Source organism: Phocoena phocoena, chromosome X, assembly GCF_963924675.1.
Source record: "Phocoena phocoena chromosome X, mPhoPho1.1, whole genome shotgun sequence".
Classification (NCBI taxonomy): Eukaryota; Metazoa; Chordata; class Mammalia; order Artiodactyla; family Phocoenidae; genus Phocoena; species Phocoena phocoena.
In genome coordinates, this window is record NC_089240.1 from 110,136,144 (window position 1) to 110,159,071 (window position 22,928).

A 22,928-nucleotide genomic window follows, 5' to 3' on the forward strand; every position below is an offset into this window, starting at 1 on the left:
AAAAGTAGCTAAATTACTAAGCCATCAATGGGTGACCTCAGGAAAGAGTTCCATGTGGCTCCTTTGCTTCCTTTTCCATTTTAAGGAATTTGGGGCAGTAGGAAGAGGATTAGGGGGATGTTTTATCCCATTCAGTTAAAACATTACATAAAAAGGTGGCAGGCCCCCTGTTTCCCAGACTCTAGCAAGAAGAAGGGTAAGCAGCATTGGCGTGTGGAGCCAACTTTCTGCTTCTCTGGACACCCCCCACCAGAATTACAGGGAGCAGTCACCAGCATTGTCAGACACACACTGTTCTCTTCACCTGCCATTGTCCAGTTCTTCTCCAGGGAAAAATTTGTCCCTGCATTCATTATACTTCATTGTTGTTAAGAATAGAAATAAGCCATAATTCAACTTTTTGTGAGCCATATATCAGATGTGAACTTGAAATAATAATAATCATAGCTGAGTTCACTGAGGAATTACTGTGAGTCAGGCATCATTCTAAGACTTTACATGTATTAACTCATTAATCCTCATAACAATGCTATGTCATAGGTGCTATTATTATCTGTTTTACAAATGAAGAAACTGAGGCATAGAGAGATTAAGTAAATTGCCAAAGGTTACACAGCTACTTAATGTCAGAGCAGGGATTTATTTGAACCCAGGCAGTCTATATCCAGAACCCATGTTCTAATCTGATGAGTAAATTGCTTCCCTAAAATAATATGGAGAGGAGAAAAATCATTTCACATACAACTGAAGTGATTTTACACATAGCTTTACAAAGTATGTCTCAGCTTTACAATAGTAGTGTTATTGCCCTGTATACTTTTTTTTTTTTTTTTTTTTTTTGCGGTACGCGGGCCTCTCACTGTTGTGGCCTTTCTCATGGAGCACAGGCTCCAGACGCGCAGGCTCAGCGGCCATGGCTCACGGGCCCAGCCGCTCCGCGGCATGTGGGATCCTCCCGGACCGGGTCACGAACCCGCGTCCCCTACATCGGCAGGCGGACTCCCAACCACTGCACCACCAGGGAAGCCCTTTTTTATCGGGGAGGAGTATTTTTTTTATTTTTTAAATTTATTATTATTTTTAAGAGAACTAAATATCAGTATTTCTAAGACCAGGTTTCCCAAAACCCAAGTAACTTTACTTGGAGCATAGCTAAATGATCCCTGAGTCACAAGGTTGAAGGGGACCATGAGAAGCCATTTCTTCATAGTCCTTAAGAAAACAAGAGGGAGGCAAAGGGGCTTGAAGTAGAAATTAAAATCACTCTTGAGGTTTCAAATGTCTAGTTGGGGTGGATGTGATTAGCACTGACACTGGCTGCCTAGTACCCAAGTACTTTCAGTCTAAATGGCAGCTTAGCAGCTATTTGAAGGAAGTATGTTAGTATTTCCTTTATCTTAAATAACATGTAATATGACTAATAGCAATAATAATGGCACCAGTTAACCTTCACTGAGTGCTTATTATATACCAAGCATTGTGCTAAGTATATTATTTAACATTCACAGCAATCCTATGAGGTAGATACTATAACCGTCCCCATTTCACAGATGAGAAAACTGAGGTACAGATAGGTCAAGTAACTTGCTCAAGGTCACATAGCTAGCAAGTGACAGAGCCAGGATTTAACCCGAGCAGTTTGTCTTTGAGGCCTGTACTAAGCAAGGTACTGTCTCTGCAGAAATAGCCCTCTGAGCTAATGTTATGAAAACCTACCCCAATTTTCTAGGCCTGATATTGACCCTAGCACAGCTTTGGGCCTGTAACGATGGCCTGGATGATTTTTTACTCCCAATGTTAGGCCTTTTTTTGTTCCACATTATAGATGGGTGGCAAAGCACTGAAGATTACTTTGTGAGCATAGAGTTATGTTTAAATGTGGTAATTTACAAATAATCTAAGCTAACATTTAGTCCTCTTAGTAACAGAGTAGGTCTGGCCTCAAGATTTTTTCTGGGACATATACCCATACGGTTCAGTCTTCCATAAATTGGTAATATTTAAGCCAAATCAGATAATCTAGTCACTCTAGACTATAAGAGATAGTCTAGAGTGATTGTGATTGTGATTCAGGACCACTCTATATAAAGCTATAAAATAATATATAAGATTTTAGTTTAAATTCTATTATAATAAAATAATGAAGAAAAATGAAATAAAAAAATTACGCCCTTTGGAAATGTTTATGAGAAATATATTAATAATGATTTTTAAAGTATTTTAATAGCCAACATTTTTGAGCACTAACTATGTGCCAGGAATTTTACTAAGCACAATTTAATTCTCACAGCAACCCTAAGTGGCATCACTCTAGATCTGTTTCTCAACTTTAATGTGCTTATGAATCACATGGGGATCATGTTAAAATGCAGCTTTGATTCAGTAGGTCTGGGCTGTGGCCTGAGATTCTTGGATTCTTAACAGCTTCCAGGTTATGCAGACCACACTTGAGTAGCAAGGTCCTAGATTGGCCTAGATTGTCTTGGTCCTGTCATGCTTTTAAGTAGGATAACAAGTGAATCTGGGAGATTAATGTTTAGGATGTTTAAAAAGCACCCCAGGCTTCCTGATATGGCAATTCCCTAATGTCTTCATAAACCCATTTTTTGATCAAATTTATAATTATTTTATAACATTTATATCATTATTCATGATTTTATATTTGCAAATTTGCCTACTTGCTAAAATTTCTTTGTAACCTCCCAAATCAATACTCACAATACTTTCATGGTCATTTAAGGTCATATGCAGAGCAATAAAAAATTTGAGTTGCCCAAGGCACATTCACAAACCTATTTTTATGGTTAATGGCTCTGATAGTCCAGGAAGCTTTTCTGTGTCTAAACTAAGCCCTTCAGATGACATGGCATTTTTCTTCTGATTTTATCTTTAGTGGAGATGGAGTTAGTATACCATGCCCATTCTCTTACAGGTTACTTTGTTCTAAAAAATATGAACAGTTATTCAATGCTAACAATAGTCTTTGGGATGTTCCCCGCTATCTCCTGTCCTTCCCTCTAGGAACCTAAGGTTTTTGGGATATCTAAGTCAGTTCTCATTCTAGCTCCATGTTTATTTGCTTCCTCTAAGAAATGTATAAAATTAGACAAACTTTGTAATTCTTTGCCAAATCCTGCTGTACTTTTATGGCAATGAGTTAAATATTCAGTGACCATATCCTGCATCAGATATACCCCCAGCTTGCCCATAGTGCAATAGGGACTATACTAGTAACTACAGGCCACCCAGCCTATAAAGCTCATATTACAAAAATGCACACTCTAGGCAGAATCTGATAAATGTCAACTTCAAAATAAGTTGTGTCATATTGTTATATTTATGTCCATATGGTCAGTAAAAAGAAACACTTGTGAGGTGATTAAAAATAGCATACCAGGTAAAATTGGTTGTCCGGCAATTCCCAGCGGTGCCATTCCGAGATTATTCATTGCTGTGGCCCATGCAGTTGGATCAGACATGGGTAGTGTCATTGCAGTGGAATCCACATTCAGAGTTCTACTATTATCAGCTAAGAAGAAATGACAAGCAAAATAATTTGTTGTATTAAGGTTTCAGTATCTAGTTCACTTATCAATGTAAACTCTGGCAACTCTTTACAGAAATGGACTGATGGACAAGTGGTGGACACAGCCTTAATTTCAGCTCTTTACAAGGGTTAAAACAATACAGCTCGAACTGGCAGGAAGTTATAGAATTTGAAGGCCCTTTACCAGATGGCATTTTAGTGTTTCTTTCTTTCTCTCTCTCCCTCTCTCTCTCACCCCACTCCCCTCCCTCCCTCCCTCCCTTCTTTCTTTCTTTCCTCCCTCCCTCCCTCCCTTCTTTCCTCCCTCCTTTCCTTCCTTCCTTCCTTCCTTCCTTCCTTCCTTCCTTTCTCCTTGTTTTAAAGTCAATGAAAACTATTTTTTAGAGTAGTTCTAGGTTCACAGCAAAATTGAGGGGAAAGTACAGAGATTTCACATATACACCCACCACCCCCACATGCATAGCCTCCCCTATTATCAACATCTCTCACCAGAGTGGTTCATTTGTTACAACTGATGAACCTACACTGATGCATCATAATCATCAAAAAGCCATAGTTTACATTAGGTTTCACTTTGGTGTTTTACATTCTACAGGTTTTGAAAAATGTATAGTGACATGTATCCATCATTGTAGTATCATACAGAGTATTTTCACTGCCCTAAAATTCCTCTGTGCTCTACTTATTCATCCTTCTCCCCTCCCCAACCCCAGCAACCACTGATCTTTTACTGTCTCCATAGTTTTGCCTTTTCTAGAATGTCATATAGTTGGAATCATACAGTATGCAGCCTTTTCAGATCGGCTTTTTTCACTTAGTCATATACATTTAAGTTTCCTCCATGTCTTTTCATGGCTCCATAGCTCATTCCTTTTTTTTTTTTTTTTGCTGAATAATACTCCATTGTCTGGATATACCACACTTTATCTTTTCACGTACTGAAGGACATTGTGGTTACTTCAAAGTTTTGGCAATTATGAATAAAACTGCTATAAACATTTCTGTGCACGTTTTGTGTGAACATAAGTTTTCAGTTCCTCTGGGTAAATACCAAGGACTGCAATCACTGGATTGTATGGTAAGAGCATATTTAGTTTTGTAAGAAGCTGTCAACCTGGCTTCCAAAGTGGCTGCACCAGTTTGCATTTCCACCTCCAGTAAATGAGAGCTCCTGTTGATCCACATCCTCACCAGTATTTAGTGTTGTCAGTGTTCTGGATTTTGGTCATTCTAATAGGTTTGCAGTGGTATTTCATTGTTGTTTTAATTTGCATTGCCCTGATGACATATGATGTAGAGCATCTTCTCATATGCTTATTTACCATCCATATATCTTCTTTGGTGAGGTGTCTATTAGTCACTGGCCCATTTTTCAATCAGGTTGTTTGTTTTACTATTGTTGAGTTTTAAGAGTTCTCTGTGTATTTTAGATAACAGTCCTTTATCAGATGTGTATTTTGTAAATATTTTCTTCAAGTCTATGTCTTGTCTTCTCATTCTCTTGACATTGTCTTTCACAAAGATTTTTAATTTTAATGAAGTCTAGTTTACCAATAATTTCTTTCATGGATCATAACTTTGGTGTTATATTTAAAAAGCTATTGCCATATCCAAAGTCATCTAGGTTTTCTCTTATGTTGTCTTTTAGGAGTTTTACAGTTCTGTATTTCACATTTAGGTCTATGATCCATTTTGAGCTAATTTTTTGATGGGTATAAAATCTGTGTCTAGATTCATTTTTTTGCATGTGGTTGTCCAGTTGTTCCAGCACATTTGTTGAAGAGACTATCTTTGCTCCATTGTATTGCCTTTGCTCCTTCGTCAAAGATCTGTTGACTCTAATTATGTGGGTCTATTTATGGGCTCTCTCTTCTGTTCCATTGATCTATTTGTCTATTCTTTCACCAGTACCACACTGTCTTGATTACTATAGCTTTACAGTCAGTCTTCAAGTTGGGAGGCATCAGCCTTCCAACTTTGTTCTTCTTCTTCAATATTGTGTTGGCTACTCTGGGTCTTTTGCCTCTCCGTAAAGTTTAGAATCAGTTTTTTTTTTTTTTATATCCACAAAATAACTTGCTTGGACTTTGATTGAATCAAGTTGGGAAAAACTGACATCTTGACAATATTGAGTCTTCCTATCCGTGAACATGAAATATCTATTTATTTAGTTCTTCTTTGGCTTTTTTTTCATCAGAATTTTATAGTTTTCCGAGTTTTTTTTTTCAAGTGTACACACCACAGGAGCTTGGGATGATTAAGATGTTTCCCATTCTTCTCATAGTCTAGTTGCATATGATTACTTCAGCAGCTTTCATCCAAACTACTCATGCATGCAAACCAAGAAAAAACATCCAAAAGGGGTTTCCATAGTAGCAATGAAAAGGAAAAATTATATTCCTGATGGAATTTCATATCTTTGAGGCAGTACTTTTGAGTTGGACACATGATCAACAAACATCAATTTAACCAATTGAGTATTTGGGGGGTTAGGATAGCAGAGTCCAAGCAGATAGGAGACATAGTCCCTGCCTTCAAAGGTTATACAATCTAACTGAAGAGACCGATGATGATGGTGATGATGATTATTATTATCACTACTCTCACCACCTCCATCCATTACTACCACTAACTATTGAACATTTGCCATATGCTAGGTAAAGCTCTTGGCATGCATTATTTTCATTTAACTTTCAAAACAACCCTATGAGATAGGGGCTCTTTATATCTCCATTTAATAGATGAGAGGCTTTGAAGGGTTACATATATAGTCCAAGGTCACACAGGATGTGTACTTTTAGGCACCATGCTTTAGTATCTCCAAATAAACAATTAGGAAACAATGAAAGACTCAAAGAGTATAGACTAGGAATGTTATTGAAGTTTAAGGAATGAGGCTTTGTGGAGAAGACAGGATTTGAAAGAATGGGCCAGATTTCTGTAGCGTATGTCTAGAATTATGGGTAGTTATTAAATAGGTAAGGAAGAGGGGGTAAGACATTCCAGAGCAGGGATGACATAAGCAAAGACGCTGAAGCAGGTTATACATGCATGTGCATGTATATATTGCACAGTTGGGAGAGATATAGTCGTAAGTCATCTGAGCACAAAAAGTCTTTTATTTTGGTAAATTTCCCTCTGACTACTGATAGCCATTAAAAAAAAACTTTCCACTGCTTTCCTCCTACCTCCCAGTATGCACTCCTGCCAATTACACCCCCAAAGGCAACTCTATTCTAATAGTAGCTTGCTAACATCCATCCATCACATCCTTCCAACCTGGCAATATGAGGGATGATCCTTGGCTGGGTTATTTATACAAGTGCTATTTTGGTCACTGATTGGTCATTACAAGAAAATGCAAATGGCCAAAAACATTATTTCTGAAATATTAGTTTTTATTATTCTCTACTGCGAAATTGCCTATGCTTCCCCTCCATAAACCCCACCCCCCACACACAGAGTGATTGATGGCCCTAAGCATTTCAGAACTGGTGATTTCTCCGTCTGTAGGAGCTCTAGTCCTCACACCCAGTTTTCAGTGGTCTCTGAGAACGCATACAAGAAGGCTAGAAATAGCATCTTGTAAATATTATCAAGAAAACAAACATGGGGCATCAAATATCCTTTGGGTCAAGAGTTTATATAATGATTATTAGGTTCATCTTGACTCCCAATCCCCAACTAGGGAGACAAGTTTTAGAGAATGTTATAGCTAGAAGGGACCTTTAGGACGTTACTGAGTATGCACTTTGATTTTCTCTGCTGGCTGGAGAATGACTCTTAGAGGAAACAGGTTCAGAAGGACTGGTCCCCAATGCTAAAAATAATTTTTTGCAACAGTCTGGCTACTCACTGGCTCTGCAGGCATGGGAAATACATAAGAGAATTAGGAATTATTCTCAATAAAGAATTTTGAGATCAAAGATTAAGAATTTACAATGTACTTAGCCAAACTCTGGACTAATTTGGTGGGGGTGGGGGAGAGAATGATCTAAATTGTCCGTTTTTTTAAAGGACAACATAGTATCACTATTTTCAAACTACATATTAATTCACAGTGCTTGTTAAAATGTTAGCAAGTAGAGTTCCTATTAGGCTTGTTTACAATGAACAGATAAGGAACATGCTAATTAACAGCATTATTTCGCTACAACGAACTCGGTTCTTAAATCCTTAAGGAGTTCTGCTTTAAATGCCCTTCTCATCACCCTCCCTTCCCCCAACACCCATCTCCACCTGTCAAGTCCTACTCATTTTTCAAGGGTCGTCTCAAATGCCACCTTGTCTGTGAAGCTACCTCACTGGAATTAATTACTCCTTCCTATGTGTTCTCATAATATTTTATGTAGAATTTGATTTTCATCTTTGTTTATTCTCTCACTTCTCCCCAAACCAAACTTTTATTGAGTCTTAGTATATGCCACGTTCTGTGCTAGTGACTAGGAATATAGAGAGGAACAAAATTCATTTACTGTTCTGGAAGAACTCACAATACAATGAGAGGCATGACATATAAACAACTAAATACAAATCATTATAATAAGTACTGTAAAAAAACTATGAGGAAAGTGCTATGGGAACAGAGAAGGAGTAATGAAATCTCTGTAATGGGTCTGGACATATGTGTTTGGGGTTGAGAGGTGGAGGAGATGAGGAATAGTCAGGGAAGCCTTCACTGGCAAAGAATCATTTGAAGTGAATCTTTAAGGAGGGATAGGATTTTCCTCTAGGTGGTGAATGGAGGATTAGGGTTGAGGAGCATTCCAGGAAGCAAGAACAACTGAACATTTACCATTGACTGCCTTGAATTATAGTTATTGGATACATGTCTCTCTTCTGCTAGCCTACATGCTCCTTTAGGTCAGGGACTGGGTTTTAGGCATCTTTGTTTCCCCATTTCTTAGTTTGGTGTCTGGTATGAAGTAGGTATTCAAGAAATATTTGAATGAATGAATAAAGAAAATCAACTTACATTGATTTGGGGCACAAAAAGCAATCTATGCAATGACACTCATTTATTATTTGTATACCTTTTCAGAACGATAAATTGGGATGCCATCTTAAAGGGGATGGTATAATTGCTAAACTGATTCACTCTCTAGGACAACTGAATTTATATGTAGAAATTTATTTAGAGTTATAACCAGGGATAGATGCACCCAACTAATAATTCAGTTTGATTTTATTAGCTATAATCTTTTCCCCATATAGGCACAGTCATATATATAAGCAAGCTTGTAAATTTTTACTTTCAAAGAGAAATCCCAGATGATCATCTCTGGCAGCAATCTGGATTTAAGGTCTGTACTAACAAAACATGCTGTGCTACACATCTGTTACGAATTATCACTTAATGGTGGAAAAGTTAGGTCCTGATTCACTTTTCAGACTAAAATTGCACATCTAATAATTTCTTTAGGTGTTTTATAAAAGTAGTCCTACGTCACTAAAGGAAGAAATTGCTCATTTTCCCATGAGTCCTATACTCACTGGCAACAGCCAAGAATATTCAGAAAGTAAGTGCCAGTGGTTGTCAAATGGTATTCAAAATACCTCACCCAAGTCTGTAGATCATGTCCTGCTATGCTGGTTCTATTGTTCTGCTTGTGTGGCAACTCCTCAAGACATCAAGTTGTAGAGTGGCTGTAAATGAGTGCCCTCTAGGTAAACTGATTGAAGATATGGCACTTTGGAACAAGAGTTCATTAGCACGAAAAAAATTAAACATTGGAAACTGAAATCCACTTTAAGCTGGTATCACCCCAAAACTATCAAATCACTACTGCCATCTGTTTATTTTTACACTGTTTATGCTTCACTGATTAAGTAGTCAATTACTGTCAAAGTTATTTGATCTTGAAGACAATACACACACACACACACACACACACACACACACACACACACACATATTCTGTGATACACCTCATCCTGTAGTGGAGTTAATTATTTCAAATGTTTCCCTTATTTCCTTTGAAACAAGTTCAATATGTTGGTGCCATCTTGCCAAATATATTTTATTAAGACATAAACTCTTCTTCTCTGACAGTTTACTCCCCTATAATTTTTCTTTCTTTAGTTCAGTTTTACATCCATTGGTTTTTATGCTTGCTATAACTTTATTACACAGTATTGTACATTATATTTTTGTCCCCTTTTTCTGTGGCTGTCTCTCCTCCTAGACTTTGAAGTCTCTTACTCCTCCTTGTTATTCCTAGTGCATACAAACTGTGTCTGACATAGAGAAGATGTCCAGCAAACAATTTAAAACAAATTAATAAGGAAATCTATGAGTATATATATAAGGGAGTCTTGCACAGACATTGTTGTTCCCAGAAGCAGATGCCAAGCTATTTAGTTATTGTATTGTAATGGCAAGCTATTCTGTTGTTGTATTAAGATAAAAAATATTTTAGTGAGTTTCTTATGAATATTTTAAATGGAGAGAGAGACAGATGAAGATAACATGGTGATAATTTGGGGTATTATAATCTGAACATGCTGATAATGTAAGAGAATCACGATTACGGAAATACTAACTTTAAGAAAGATAAGTCTGGAGATGGGGAGATAATTTTCATCACAGAAAAATTCTTTATAGGTAAGAAGGCAATGATTGGAATTACTTTGAGAATGTAAGGTTATTAAATTTACTAAAATAAATGTGCATGTAGCAGCTATATTTGTTAGCACCTTGAGGGCAGGGGATATAAACCTCATTTACTTTTGTGTATTCTCCAGTGACTAGCTCAAAGTATGTGCCAATAAGTTGGCTTTTAAATAAGTGAAGTCTAAGAACTCAGTAATTGTACAAAGTAGGGCTTACCTGCAATGCCTATTTCATAGACCCATAGCCATTTAAAATTTCTTGGCATTGTGTGGTCCTGAACCGTGGATTTAGCTCTCTAGTCATTTCTGCAGAAGGAAAATAGTGGGTCAAAACTGGGTGAGACATCAGGACTCTGGAACATACTAGGACTTAGATAAATGGTGAATGATAGTATTAATGATAGTAATTATAACAAGATTAATAATAGTTAACACTTCTTTAATTCTTATTATGTGCCAGGCATTCTCCTAGACACTTTATGTACATTAATTAAAAACTCATAACCCTGTGAAGTAGGACCTCTCATTATCCTCATTTTACTGATGAGGTAGCAGGAACAGAGAGGTTAAGCAACCTGTCCATGGTCATACATTAGCTTGCAGTGGAGCTGGGATTCAAACCCAGGCAATCTGGCTCCACAGTTCATGCTCTTAACCACTATCTTATACAAAACTAAAGGAGTCAGAAGGTTAGAGAATATTTGAGCTGGGAGGGCTATAGAGCTCATCATTACATATGGGTGCTCCCCATGTCCTGTATTGTAGTGATTCTTAATGGGGGCTGAGTTTACCTTCCCTCCCAGGGACATTTGGTAATATTTGAAAACACCTTTGGTTGTCACAACTGGGAGTGAGGAGGTGCTACTGACATCTAGTGGGTAGAGTTCAGGGATACTGCTAAACACCCTACAACGTACAGGACAACCCCCCACCACCAAACAATTATCTGACCCCAAATGCCAATAGTGCCAAGTTTAACAAACCCAGCTCTATTGTAGCAATTTTCATATGTTCTTACTGGAGGGTGCCTTATACTCCTGGTTTCTTTACACTTCCTTCCTGTCCACCACATGTGCAGCCAATCCCAACTTCTGCAGCTTATGCCCTACACCCTTACGCCACTGTGCTAAGACTAATCTGATCACACCCCTCCCATCCTCAACCAGGAATCTATTAACATTTTTAGCAAGGTTAATTTTATGCTTCATGCCAAAGAAATTATCCTTATGGTGAGGAATCCAGGTGCTGTGGAAGGCTGATGGGGTACTGTTTTGAGAGTGGTCCTGGAAATAGCACTAGGAATACCATGACAAAGGAAAAGAGAGAAGTGTAGAAAATGCTTGTGTGGAATACAGAAGAAAACCCCATCTCCAGCATATCACACAGGACCTTGCATACAGTAGACATACAAGAAGTATATGTTGTGGAAGATTATGGCACAAGGTCAGGATGGGGTGTCCTAGAACTCAATAACATTGTATTTTCTGTTCTCTGGCTAAGGGAAAGGAAACAGCAGGATAACTCATGTTTTGGGTCTATGTTAAGCCTAGGGCTCAAGGGTTTATCTTCTGTTTGGTATTTATTGTTCAGGAAGTAATATTGTGCGTTGTAGGTGTTATTTTGAATCCTTCTTCATTTTCTTTGAGAATTAACAATCCATTATTGTTTGTGAGCAAGGCACTGAAGCCCTGGGCACCTCTCTCTCTGACCACAGACATCACCAGCAGTGACGCCACAGCTTGCATCATGGCTATGCAGGGTGAGAGAAGTGACGGGGGCTTTAATACAAGGCTCCCAGGAGGCTTGAGAGAGATGACGCTATCAGGCAAGCGAGGGCTTTATCTCCTTATGAGTGTTACCAAGGATGAATCAAAGAGCCATTCAAGGGGATCAGGATGCCATAATATATTCTTCCTTGGGGAGGGGGAGGGAAGGAGAGGAAAAAGAAAAAATAACAGGGAAAGGGAAAGGTTTTTATGCTAGCCCATATAGTAGGTAATTATTCTCACAGGAGCTGTGAGTGTGGTGGGGTTGGGGGTGGGAAAGAGTAGCTTGATCCTCAAGGTATGCAGATGAGAACCTCAGGTTAGAGGGTGCTTTCACAAACTAACCCCCATGCTGGAAGACTCACTGTTCTAGTCTATAAGCCAAGGGGTCTTGGAGAGAGCCACCTCCATATTGGAGCAGTTATAAGAATGTTCAAGGTTTTAAACTAGGTGTATAAGAAGCCAGGGCACCAAGCCAGCCCTCCAGATGGCAGTTGCAGTGGGGGTGTAGTGAGGAAGAAGAAGGCCAAAAGTTTTGGCATACATCTCTTCAAGGAACTCACAGCATATACCCTACATTTATGAAGGGAACAGGGTATAGTGGGAGGAGTACAGATCTTGGGGCCAGACAGATCTCAAATCAAGTCTTGGCTCTTTTACAAGCTGTGTGATTTTAGGCAAGTTTTGAAAACTCTAGCATGTTTATTCACCTTCAGTTAGAGATAATGATACCTATCTTTCATGTACTAAGCCAATGATAATAATGTTGATCCCTAATATTGATTAAATGCTTATTATGTACCAAACACTGTTTCAAGGCTTTATATTATTATTTAATCTAATCCACATAACAACACTATGAGATAGGTAAGATTTATCATTAGACCCAATTTACAGATAAAGAAAATGGAACACAAAGAAGTTAGGAAGTTGCCCAGGGTCACAGGTGGAGTTGATGCTGGAGGTGAAATTCAGATTCAGGCAGTATGGCTCCAGAGCCCAAATTTTAGCCACTGAGCTATATCCTGTCACTACAGTATAAAGTACACAGAACCTGAGACACAGAGCATGTACTCAGTCATGATTTAACCCCACTTCCTTTATCTTTCCCTTCCTTTTTTTTTCTGTTTAAGAAAGAAACCATTCAGCTGCCATGTGAGGGTCTCTCCTCCCACTTCCCTAAGCTGGAGCCAGGGGCCTCCTTTGTTATTTCAAGATGGGCTGGCACGAGTGAGTTGAGGAACCTCAGATATAGTGCTTGTCACTTCAAGGTTATTAGTTGAATGTGAGCCAGGAGAATAGGTTGAAGTCAGATGTAGGAGTCCTAGAAAACCAGCAGGCTCCACCATGGGAACCTTGGAGGGCTTCCTCAGTCAGTAAGAGCAGTGGCTAGCTGTACTAGAGAGGCTCTCTTGGGCCTTTCCACACTAAGGTCCATAACTTCTCACTCCTGGTTTCTTGGGCTTCTGAGATACCAGTGAACTCATATTACTCAGGTCTAGGGTGAATGGTTGACTGTGGCCATTAGTCTTAGTCTTTAGGATTACATCATCACATTCATTCCACATTTCCTCACCTAACATTTAGATAAAGAACACCAGGGATTTCCCTGGTGTTCCAGTGGGTAAGACTCCATGCTCCCAATGCAGGGGGCCCAGGTTCGATCCCTGGTCGGGGAACTAGATCCTGCACGCATGCCGCAACTGAGAAGTCCACATACCACAACTAAGAAGCCCACATGCTGCAACTAAGAGTCCACATGCTGCAACTAAGAAGCCCACGTGCCGCAACTAAGAAGCCCGCATGCCACAACTAAGAAGCCCGCATGCTGCAACTAAGAGTCCGCATGCCGCAACTAAGAAACCTGCATGCTGCAACTGAGTCTGCATGCCGCAACTGGGAGTCCACATGCTGCAACTGAGTCTGCATGCCACAACTAAGAAGCCCACGTGCTGCAACTAAGAAGCCCATGTGCCACAACTAAGAAGCCCACGTGCTGCAACTAAGAAACCTGCATGCCGCAACTAAGAGTCCACATGCTGCAACTAAAGATCCCGCATGCCGCAATGAAGATCCTGTGTGCTGCAACTAAGACCCAGTGCAGCCAAAATAAATAAATAAATTAATTAATTAACTAATATTTTTTAAAAGCACCAAAAGAATAATTGGGCCACAAAAAATACTACCATATATCAGCTACTTTAACATCTCCACTAATTGGCCTGTTAAGCCTCACATTTCTTTTCCTAGTTTTGAAACAGACACATTAACATTACTGTCAGGTCCCAAATATTGTAGCTACTGGTTTTCAACTATAAATCTTAATATTTAACAAATCAACTAATTGCATTTCAGGTACTGAGCATGCTCTTTAGGTTAATGGCATGGTCGGTGGTGGAGGGGGAAATGGAGAAAGAACAAATTAGAAGCATAAACTCTGAAAGTTCCCAAAGTCCTGTGGTCAATGCTTTTCTGAGGTAAGTTGCATAAGAGATGATTTGGCAAACCTGCTACTATGCTGTTGGAAGTCTGGCAAGATCTCTTGGAGGAGCAAAAAATAGACAGCCCTGGGGTTAATCTACAAGCCGTTTTGCTTTAGCCCTTTTTGCTGAAAATCTTTCCAACATGTTTCAGTCCACTTCCTTGCCATAGGAGATAGAGTACAACAAAGATAAATATAGCATGGGCTAGATCTGGAACTAGGAGGGCTGAGTTTGAACTCTGGCTCCACTATTTACTCGCAGTGCAGCAATCACTTACACCCGTGTTTGTCCAAGTGCATTCCAACCATGTGCACCAGAATCACCTGCAGCACTTGCTAAATAGCCAAGTTCCAGGGTCCCTGGCTGAGGTTTTCATCTGGGTGGCGCTGGGGAATCTGCCTGTTGAACAAGCACCCTAGATAACTCTTATTCCCACTACAAATTTGAGAAACAGAGTTTGTTTTCTCATCTATAAATGAGAATGGTACCACCCCTTTCCCAGGGTTGTGGTAAAAACAACACAGGTGGTCAATATGTGCTAGGCGTACCTGAATCTTTGAGTGAGGCTATGGCAGGGCTTCAGGATACATTCTGAATATTAATTTAACAAACATGTTAAATCCACACAGCGTTTGATGGTACCAAGGTGAAAAATCCATGTTTCCCTGCCCTTTGAAGGGTTCATAGACTAATGGGAGAGACAAACGCGAAAACAAAATTATTGTTTGATAATGGCTAAACAGATATGAAGAAAGGCGAGGTAGCCACTTTGCTAGGACGAGAGGTGGTGGTGGAGGAGGGAGGGGAGCATAGAGGAAGTGATGTTAAGCTGGAGAAGGTTATTTTAAAGTGAGTTTTGAAATATAAGTCAATTATGGTACTGTGGATATCTTAAAAGTGTAGGAGATAAGGTTGTATTTGTGCTAAGTCTAAAACCTAGAATAGAAATTGTTCTTATTTGGGGGGATGGGCATGAGTGGAGAATATTTTCCATATCAGTTTACTTATTATTCCTTGCTCCTAAAAGTAGAATGTTAAAAAACTGGAGTCATTTTGTGTTCTCCAGTTCGTTGGACTCTGAGAGGATGGGTATTAGCCTACGTTGTTGACTTGCTTTGCAAGTCACTGGCTGCAAGGCCATGGTCTAAGTCGGGGGGGGGGGTAGGACACTGGCCATGACCACTATAAACAAGTCAAGTGTTAAATCCTACTGATAATGGGAACTTTGGCTTGAGAACTAGCTGCCTCAGCAGAGTCATCCTCAAATACTAAGGGCAATGCTATATATACACATACAGCCGCAGGAGGCAGTGACTAATGGCTCTGCTTTGGGCCAGCAGCCCTGGCCCCTTTCTAGCTTCTCCACCTCTATAGGCAGCCTAACTTGAATTTTCAAACTCCACCTCAATTTGACAAATAATCAGAAAACAATAGACTTTACTATACAGAACTTCACACCATCCCCACTACCCTTCATTTTTCAAAATGATTGAGGTTTTTTTGAAAACTGCAACACACTTCCAGCAATCCCCATCATGCCTTTGGCCAGACTAAGAATAACAAACTCTCAACCCTTAATGCTGTGTGACCTTGAATGAAGAAAAAATGGGGTTGTAACAGGAGTTAGGATCATGCTCTTTGGATTAGATCCAAGTTCTAATCTTGGCCCGAAACTTATTATCTGTGTGATGCTAAGAAAGTGACTTAATGTCTCTGTTCTTCATTTTCTACGTCTGAAAAATGATAATAACAAGTACCTATCTCATTGGGTTGTGGTAAGGGTTAAAGGAGAAAATATGTGAAAAAAAAGACCCACTGCAATGCCTAGCTTAATAAGTAGAATGCCAGTAATTATTATTAATATATTAACCATAGTGGGTATTACCTCTGATATCTTATGGAAAGCAGGGGCCATTGTGGGTGAGGAGAGAGGGGAGTGTTATGATTACGTCAGGTGAAAAGGGCAGGAAAGTACCAGTATAGGAACCAGCCATTAATAACAGTGGGGAATATATTTAAACAAAAAAGAATAAGATGGCTTCTCTTTAACCAATTATTTACCAAGAGCACTGCTAGAAAGAAAAGCAGGACTAATTTATATGCCTCTCATCTGATCGATGCATTTTCTAAAAGTGGTACTGGTAATAAAATCCTCAAAAGATTTTCTAGTGTTACCCTCCGCCCCCACTGTATATACATACCACAAACCCATCAGATCTGCTGCCAAAACCCACTTGCTTTTTTCTCCAAAAGCATGGATGGCATTGCATCCAGGCTCTCTTTTGTGATCACCCCATCTGTGGTGAAAGAAAACCAGAATAACTTAGTATTACGTCTCGATTATCCATGACCAGGATGGGAGGCAATGTGGTAGGCAGGAGAAGAGGTTGCTCTTCATGGCAAGCTTTCCAGTAAGACAAAGGGAGGTTAGAAAGGGAGGTCATGGCTGTGACCTCTGTGACAGCTGAGCAGGGGACACCCACTGTATGTGTCAGCCTACTCCAGGAATAATCCATATGCAAGTGATTTGGTCAACGGTTTGTGATTCTGGAACAGTATTAACAATAGTGCCTTTCCTGGAATCTATCTTATATATGATGTATTTCTTCCCCACTTAATTCAATAGCTCTCCTGAATATTTTAATACAACAATAGTAGTCTGAATAGCAAACACATGTGAGTTATTGACTTGCTTTCCTTTTATCCATTTCTGCTGTAACTTAAATTTTCTTCCTGAGTGAATCTCCAGGCCACTAGTGACATCACCTTTAATCCATTTGTATTTCTTTTTTTTTTAAATTGGCATTAACATGGAGGAGACAAAAGAGGTTAAAAAATAAAAGACGTCTACATTGGTGATGATCTCCAGAGCAAACCTTACAGGGATTGGTAGAGCAAATTTGATTTGAAAATGATTTCAAAGGGTGAATTCCCTGTAAATAATGAATTGGAAACAAAATAAGGCTGAGAGTATTTGCTTATCCACTTATTTCCACATGAAGAAAAGCCATAATTCCTGTCAGCCTGTGCTTACAGCATGCCTAGACTGGCCAGAGAGAAACCAACCAGTGATGAAAATAAATACACAAGCCCACTCGTTGACTGCATTCTCTGTCAGGTCCAACACCAAGGAAAGCCTAAAGATAATATGTCTTTGGGTAACAACCCATAAAGCCACAGTTACAGTTCAAGCACTTAACTTCAAATTCCCAAATGACCATGCCACTGTTCTTTCCTCTTCCAGAAGCTAGAAGTTCACTGTCAAAAAGGAGGGGATGAGAAGGGAGGGGCAAGGCAGCTGAAATGCTCAACGACCCTAGCAAAATTCTGGGAAAGCATGCCCTCCTCACAAATCACAACTTCTTGAGAAGCTAACTGGTATGTCACTGGAAGACACTGTCAGAGCAAGCTTGCTAAGGATTTTATCAAAGTGCACTTAGCTTTCAAGAGCAGTGTTCCTTAAAAATGTAAAGTTGATTTCTGTATAGCAAATCCTATTTTTCCACTGACTCACACTTTCTTCTATTTTTTAAAAATTAAATATTGAGTAGGTACAAAGAGGAATTTATGAGACAAGTGTGAAGTATAAAAAACTATGGTGCAATGAAAATTGTATGTCCGACATGCAGTTGAAGAAAAAGAATATAACTATTACCTTTAAAGGCCACTGTGTGCCCCTCCTGTAATTCCTTCCATCTCCCCTCGGAGATACCACTATTCTGAATTTTGTGTTCATTATTCCTTGCTTATCTTTATAGTAGTACTATGTATAATGACGCTGTCTCTTCAGAAATGTTTTATCTGAATTTCGGAAGGATTCTTCAGTTGCCAGGAGCTTTAATTTGTGGTGTTCTCCTTCATATCCCTCCCCTCTGCCTGGCTTCCCCCACCCACCTCCATCTTGCCCAGTAGTTGGTAATGCATGAACAAACACGAGTGTCAAAGGTATCATTTAGTAGTGAACCCATACGGAGAGTCAGTAATTCTTTTGTAACAAGGCTACTTTCCTTTTGTTTTTCAAGCAAATCCCTGCATGGGTCTTAATTTGTTTACCCAGAGATCTGGGGACATGGCGGTGGCAGTGGGCTAGTGAGCAGGGTGACAGTGCTGTGTGTATTGCCTAGCAGGGGTACCTCAGGGTTTTGGGGTCAGAAGGCTAGGTTATTTGCCAGCTATGTGACTTTGGGCAAGTCACTTAATGTTTCTGAGCTTTGGTTCCCTCATCTCAAAAACACAGACAGCAATAATACTGATCTTACAGGGTTGGTGAGATGTTTAAACAAGAGATATTTATTGTAAAAGTATTTTGAAGGGTATAGGATACTCCATAAATGTTAGCTGTTAATGTTGTGTGGCTCTGCTGCTGTTGTTGATGCTATGATATCAGTGCTGTTAAAGTCAAGGTAAAGGACTAGATGGTTATGAATTTCTAAAGTCTGGAGCGAATCCACAGATTTAGCCTTGCCACCTGTCTGGCAAAGCTGGCACAACACAGACAAAATTAAAATTTCTTTTCCAACTCTGTATTACTGGTCTATGTGGAAACTTTCCACCTTTGAACATCTTCCTCAAATCCCACTGAACCTGTCCAATCTGCATGTGTGAGAGTTGTGTTTGCTCTGGCCTATGTCGGTGCTGAAGCCTAGGGCAGAAAGTAGTCACACATTACAGGCATCTAACATTTTCTCTTCCTGGTTATTTCTCTTAGGACAGTGCAGGCTGGTGACTCAGCCATGTGTACAAGATGTGATGAGTTTGCGCCTGAGGAGCCTTCTGAAGGCCCTGACTTTTGCCTGTGTGATATTAACATAACCATTTGCATGTCATTTCCATTTTGTTTTTAAAAAGGTCTCTCCTTGAAGATCTATAAGAATGAGAGTAAGCAGTGGAAAGCAACGTTTCCATTCTACAAACGATATAATCAAATCTGTAAACGGGCAAAAATACACACGAGACGCTCCATAAAACTGTTGGCAATTATTTCAGTGAACAGACGCAAGTTGTGCACAATTCCCCACAGCTGCCGCAGGTGTTGAAGGAAGAGATTCAAACAACAGAGTGGAAATATCGATCATCTTTTTGAATATGGTGCTAGGCTACCTGCTTGGGCGCCCAGGAGGGGGTGAGGGAGGAAGAGTGCTGGTAATATTCCCACACATGTTTCCCAGCCTTGAGGCTGGACAGCCACATACCCATCTGCTGCTAAGAAAAAAAAAAAAAAAAAAAAGACAGGGCTTAAACGCATGGGACAGGCTGTTTGACCTCTGAGGTTGCAAGGCTCTTGGCCTCCGCCTAACAGCTGACGCCTGGAATAAGCAGGCCAGCCCCTCATGGCCTCTGCAAGGGCTAGCACGAGGGCTCCAGCTGAGGGGTGGCTGCAGCTATGGCAACAAATGCCCAGGAATGAGTTAACACCAGCCAAAGGGGTTAATGGGAGAGGCAAGGGCTTTTATACGAATGTGTTGGGGGAAGAAATGCGATACAGTGGGAATGAGGCCCATTAATAAAGCTGAGTGATAAAATCCACCACCATTCTTAAATTGGACTTGCCTACTTAAACTGCTTTTCCAAATCAGTCTCCTGTATTCTAGCTGTTCATTGAGACACTAAGCTTATTTAAAGAATAAAAACAATACCATAATATGCAATATAAAAGGAGAAAATAGGATAGACAAAGGAAGAAAGAAAAACAAGAAATGTGTACAACTATGTTCTGAATATGTTCAAACAGCTTGTCATTACTAACAATCACCACCTGACAATAAATTACCCCCCTACATGTGGATCACAAGCTGCATTATTATGATGCATTAGAATCAATCTGAGTACTAACGATAATGGGTGGTTGGGTGGCTAAACATGGCCCCCAATTACTGCTGAGTGCCCTCTCTTTCTGTGGCTACAAAACAACTGCCATCAATATTCTCTCATAGAGAATGTTTTCTTATCAGCATTATGTCCTCAAAACATCCCTGGAAGGCAGGTCGATATTGATGGGCTTTTTTGAAGAAAACAGGGAGGCATGGAGAGGTTAAGTGAAAATTAGCAGAGGCAGTACGACCACCCCACATCAGAATTTGGGTTAGAAAGAGAGCCAAGGTACAGAGGCAAAGGGCTTTGGGCTGCTCCTTTGATGATAGCAGCACCTACTGAATGCAGTAGATCAGAGTTTTCAGCCACTCTCTCAGCTACAGTGAGAAGCGTAGATTCCTTAAGCCACTACAATTGGAATATCTGATTGTAGTTCAAAGCACAGATCCACAGAGTACATTTTTACTTCTGGCAGAGTACAATACAACCTCAGAGTAAAATTTCATTTCTGAGAAGAAAAAAAGAGTACACTGGAATCCAGAAACAGTATAGTCCATTTGAATAGTATTTCCTAGTTTCATGAATGAACAAACGGTACTTATTGAGCCCCTATTATGTTTTGTTAGACTGAGAGGGACACGAGAGAAACAAAAGACAGTTACTTCCCTCAGATAATTTATAATCTACTTGGGGCTAGAGGTTGGCAAATTCACACACAAAATGAAGACCGAACAAGACTCCATAGGAGACCTGAGTATGAAGTGACAATCCTGTTTGTCCTACTGGTTAGAGGAAAAGAGTAAGAAAATCTTAAAGGTGGGATGTTGGTAAGCTCCTCCATGAAAGATACCAGAACTTAACCTGACAAGTATATTAGACATTTCCATCAGCAGTGAATGCACTCACAAAAGGGGTACACATAGGAGGTGAACAGGAGAGAGCATGAGGTACATGAGAAGGACAGATGAGGTTATAGGGAACCAGGACAGAAGTGTCTGCCATTATTTTAATATGATCATGTCATTTTGGAACCAGACTCCACTGATGATAGGGCCTGCTTCCCTGGAGACAGCACTTCTTAGGCAAGCACATCTGGTTGGCGTGTCCCTATATATAGCTAAGAGCTATAGGGCAGGTAATTCAAGAGGGAGTGCTCTAGTGAGCACATGGAAGGCCGACAGTCTGTTGTGGGCTGAAGAGAGGCCCACATGTTTTAGCTATTAGACATAAAAACTGGCCAAGCTGTCATTCTGTTTCAGAAATTAAGGTGTTTGACTTATGTGTCTGTCCAGATGGAATGTTAGCCCCCTCATAGGGTATCTGCAAGGAGGGATTGAATTTTCCTGAAAAAAAAACATTTTGGATCTGTTTTAGTGACTTAGCTGGTGTTCAGTATTCCAGATGATGCCTTCCTGAGTCACTTCACTTTCTGCTTTCCTCTGCTCCAGAGCCTCAGGCTATACATCTCACCTGGCCTTGTCTTGCAAACACAACTGGCTATAGGAGACTTGGGCAGAGGATGAGGATTACTCAGAAAAAAAGAAAACAACTCAACCACTGAACACACACGTCCTGCACACAGTGGGTCAGCAGTATGACTGCCACAGGTGAAAGCTGAACGTTGTAAGGAACAAAAGGCTACAGAGCTTCCCTAGGTCTATTTGTAAATTTCTCATTGAGAAAAATTAAATTCAGAATTGCAATCTGACTATATCTCCCTCTATTCTCTGGAATAGAAAATTGACTATTGCTGTCTCTTCTAAGGAAATTTGAAAGAGACCACAATTGTGCCCAAAGGAACTGTCATGATATAAGAAGTTTGTGACCCCAGCCCCTATAGCCTCAAGGTATTGTAGCTCTGACAATAGCCTGGATATGACCTGAGAGCCTCAGATACCATCTTTGGATTTTTCCAGGAATATAAATGGCAAGTTATTATTACATGAATGTTACTTGTAGAACTTGAACTGATGAGTATATTAGACACATACGTCAGGAGTGCATGAACTCACAACAGGCTTGGCCAAGAGAGGTGAGCTGGAAAGAGAGAACCCGTGGTAAATTAGGAAGACAGATGAAGGTTAAAGGGAACCAGGATAAAGGTATCTGCCATTATCTGAATACGATTATGTCTTTTTTTGAGCCAAACTCCACTGATAGGTCCTGCTTCCCTAGGGGCAGCACTTCTCAGCAAGTTTAGAAGTCATTTGGGAAGAAATATTCCTTTTCTCTGACATGAGCAGCTATGTGGAAAAGATGAGCAGACATTTGCTTTGGGAGCAAGAGGTGCTGAGCTTAATGCCTATCATCTCCTGGAGATGATGATGATGTATTGTATATATATATAAAATCACTGCAGCTGCTTGCTTTTTCCAGGGGGTCAAAGTACACAGTCTTTATCTCCAAATGTCTGGCTCTCAATCTGGCTATATCTTGAAATCTGTTTTGAATACAGCTCAGACAGGAAGGTTTTGGTCAAGCATGCAGTGACTAACCTTCAAGCACAACAGAACACCAGGAGAGCAGCCTGACCTTTGCAGTAAAATTAATTTGATGCTTACAATCTAACCTAGAGTCCATAGCCTTTATTCATATGACAGAGTCACAAGACAATTTAGCAGGGATTATTAAAGTCCACTTAAGCTCATCAGAGGGGAGAATTGAGGTTGATGCATTTCAGGATACCAGTGAATTGGCCAAAACATGTGG

General features: G+C 39.9%; 1 protein-coding gene across 3 annotated transcripts in view; it reads right to left on the reverse strand.

Moving 5' to 3' along the window:
• ENOX2 (ecto-NOX disulfide-thiol exchanger 2) overlaps nucleotides 1-22,928 on the reverse strand; it is a 186,095-nt gene that overhangs the window by 68,661 nt on the left and 94,506 nt on the right. For 2 of the 3 annotated variants that reach the window (XM_065900567.1, XM_065900566.1), the window contains exons 1-2: nucleotides 10,377-10,425; nucleotides 3,395-3,529 (exon numbers count right to left, since the gene is read on the reverse strand). In XM_065900567.1, coding sequence (XP_065756639.1) covers nucleotides 3,395-3,529; nucleotides 10,377-10,425 — 184 coding nt within the window. Of the gene's footprint in view, nucleotides 1-3,394; nucleotides 3,530-10,376; nucleotides 10,426-22,928 lie in introns of those variants that run through there. The other variant, XM_065900568.1, reaches the window with a different exon arrangement.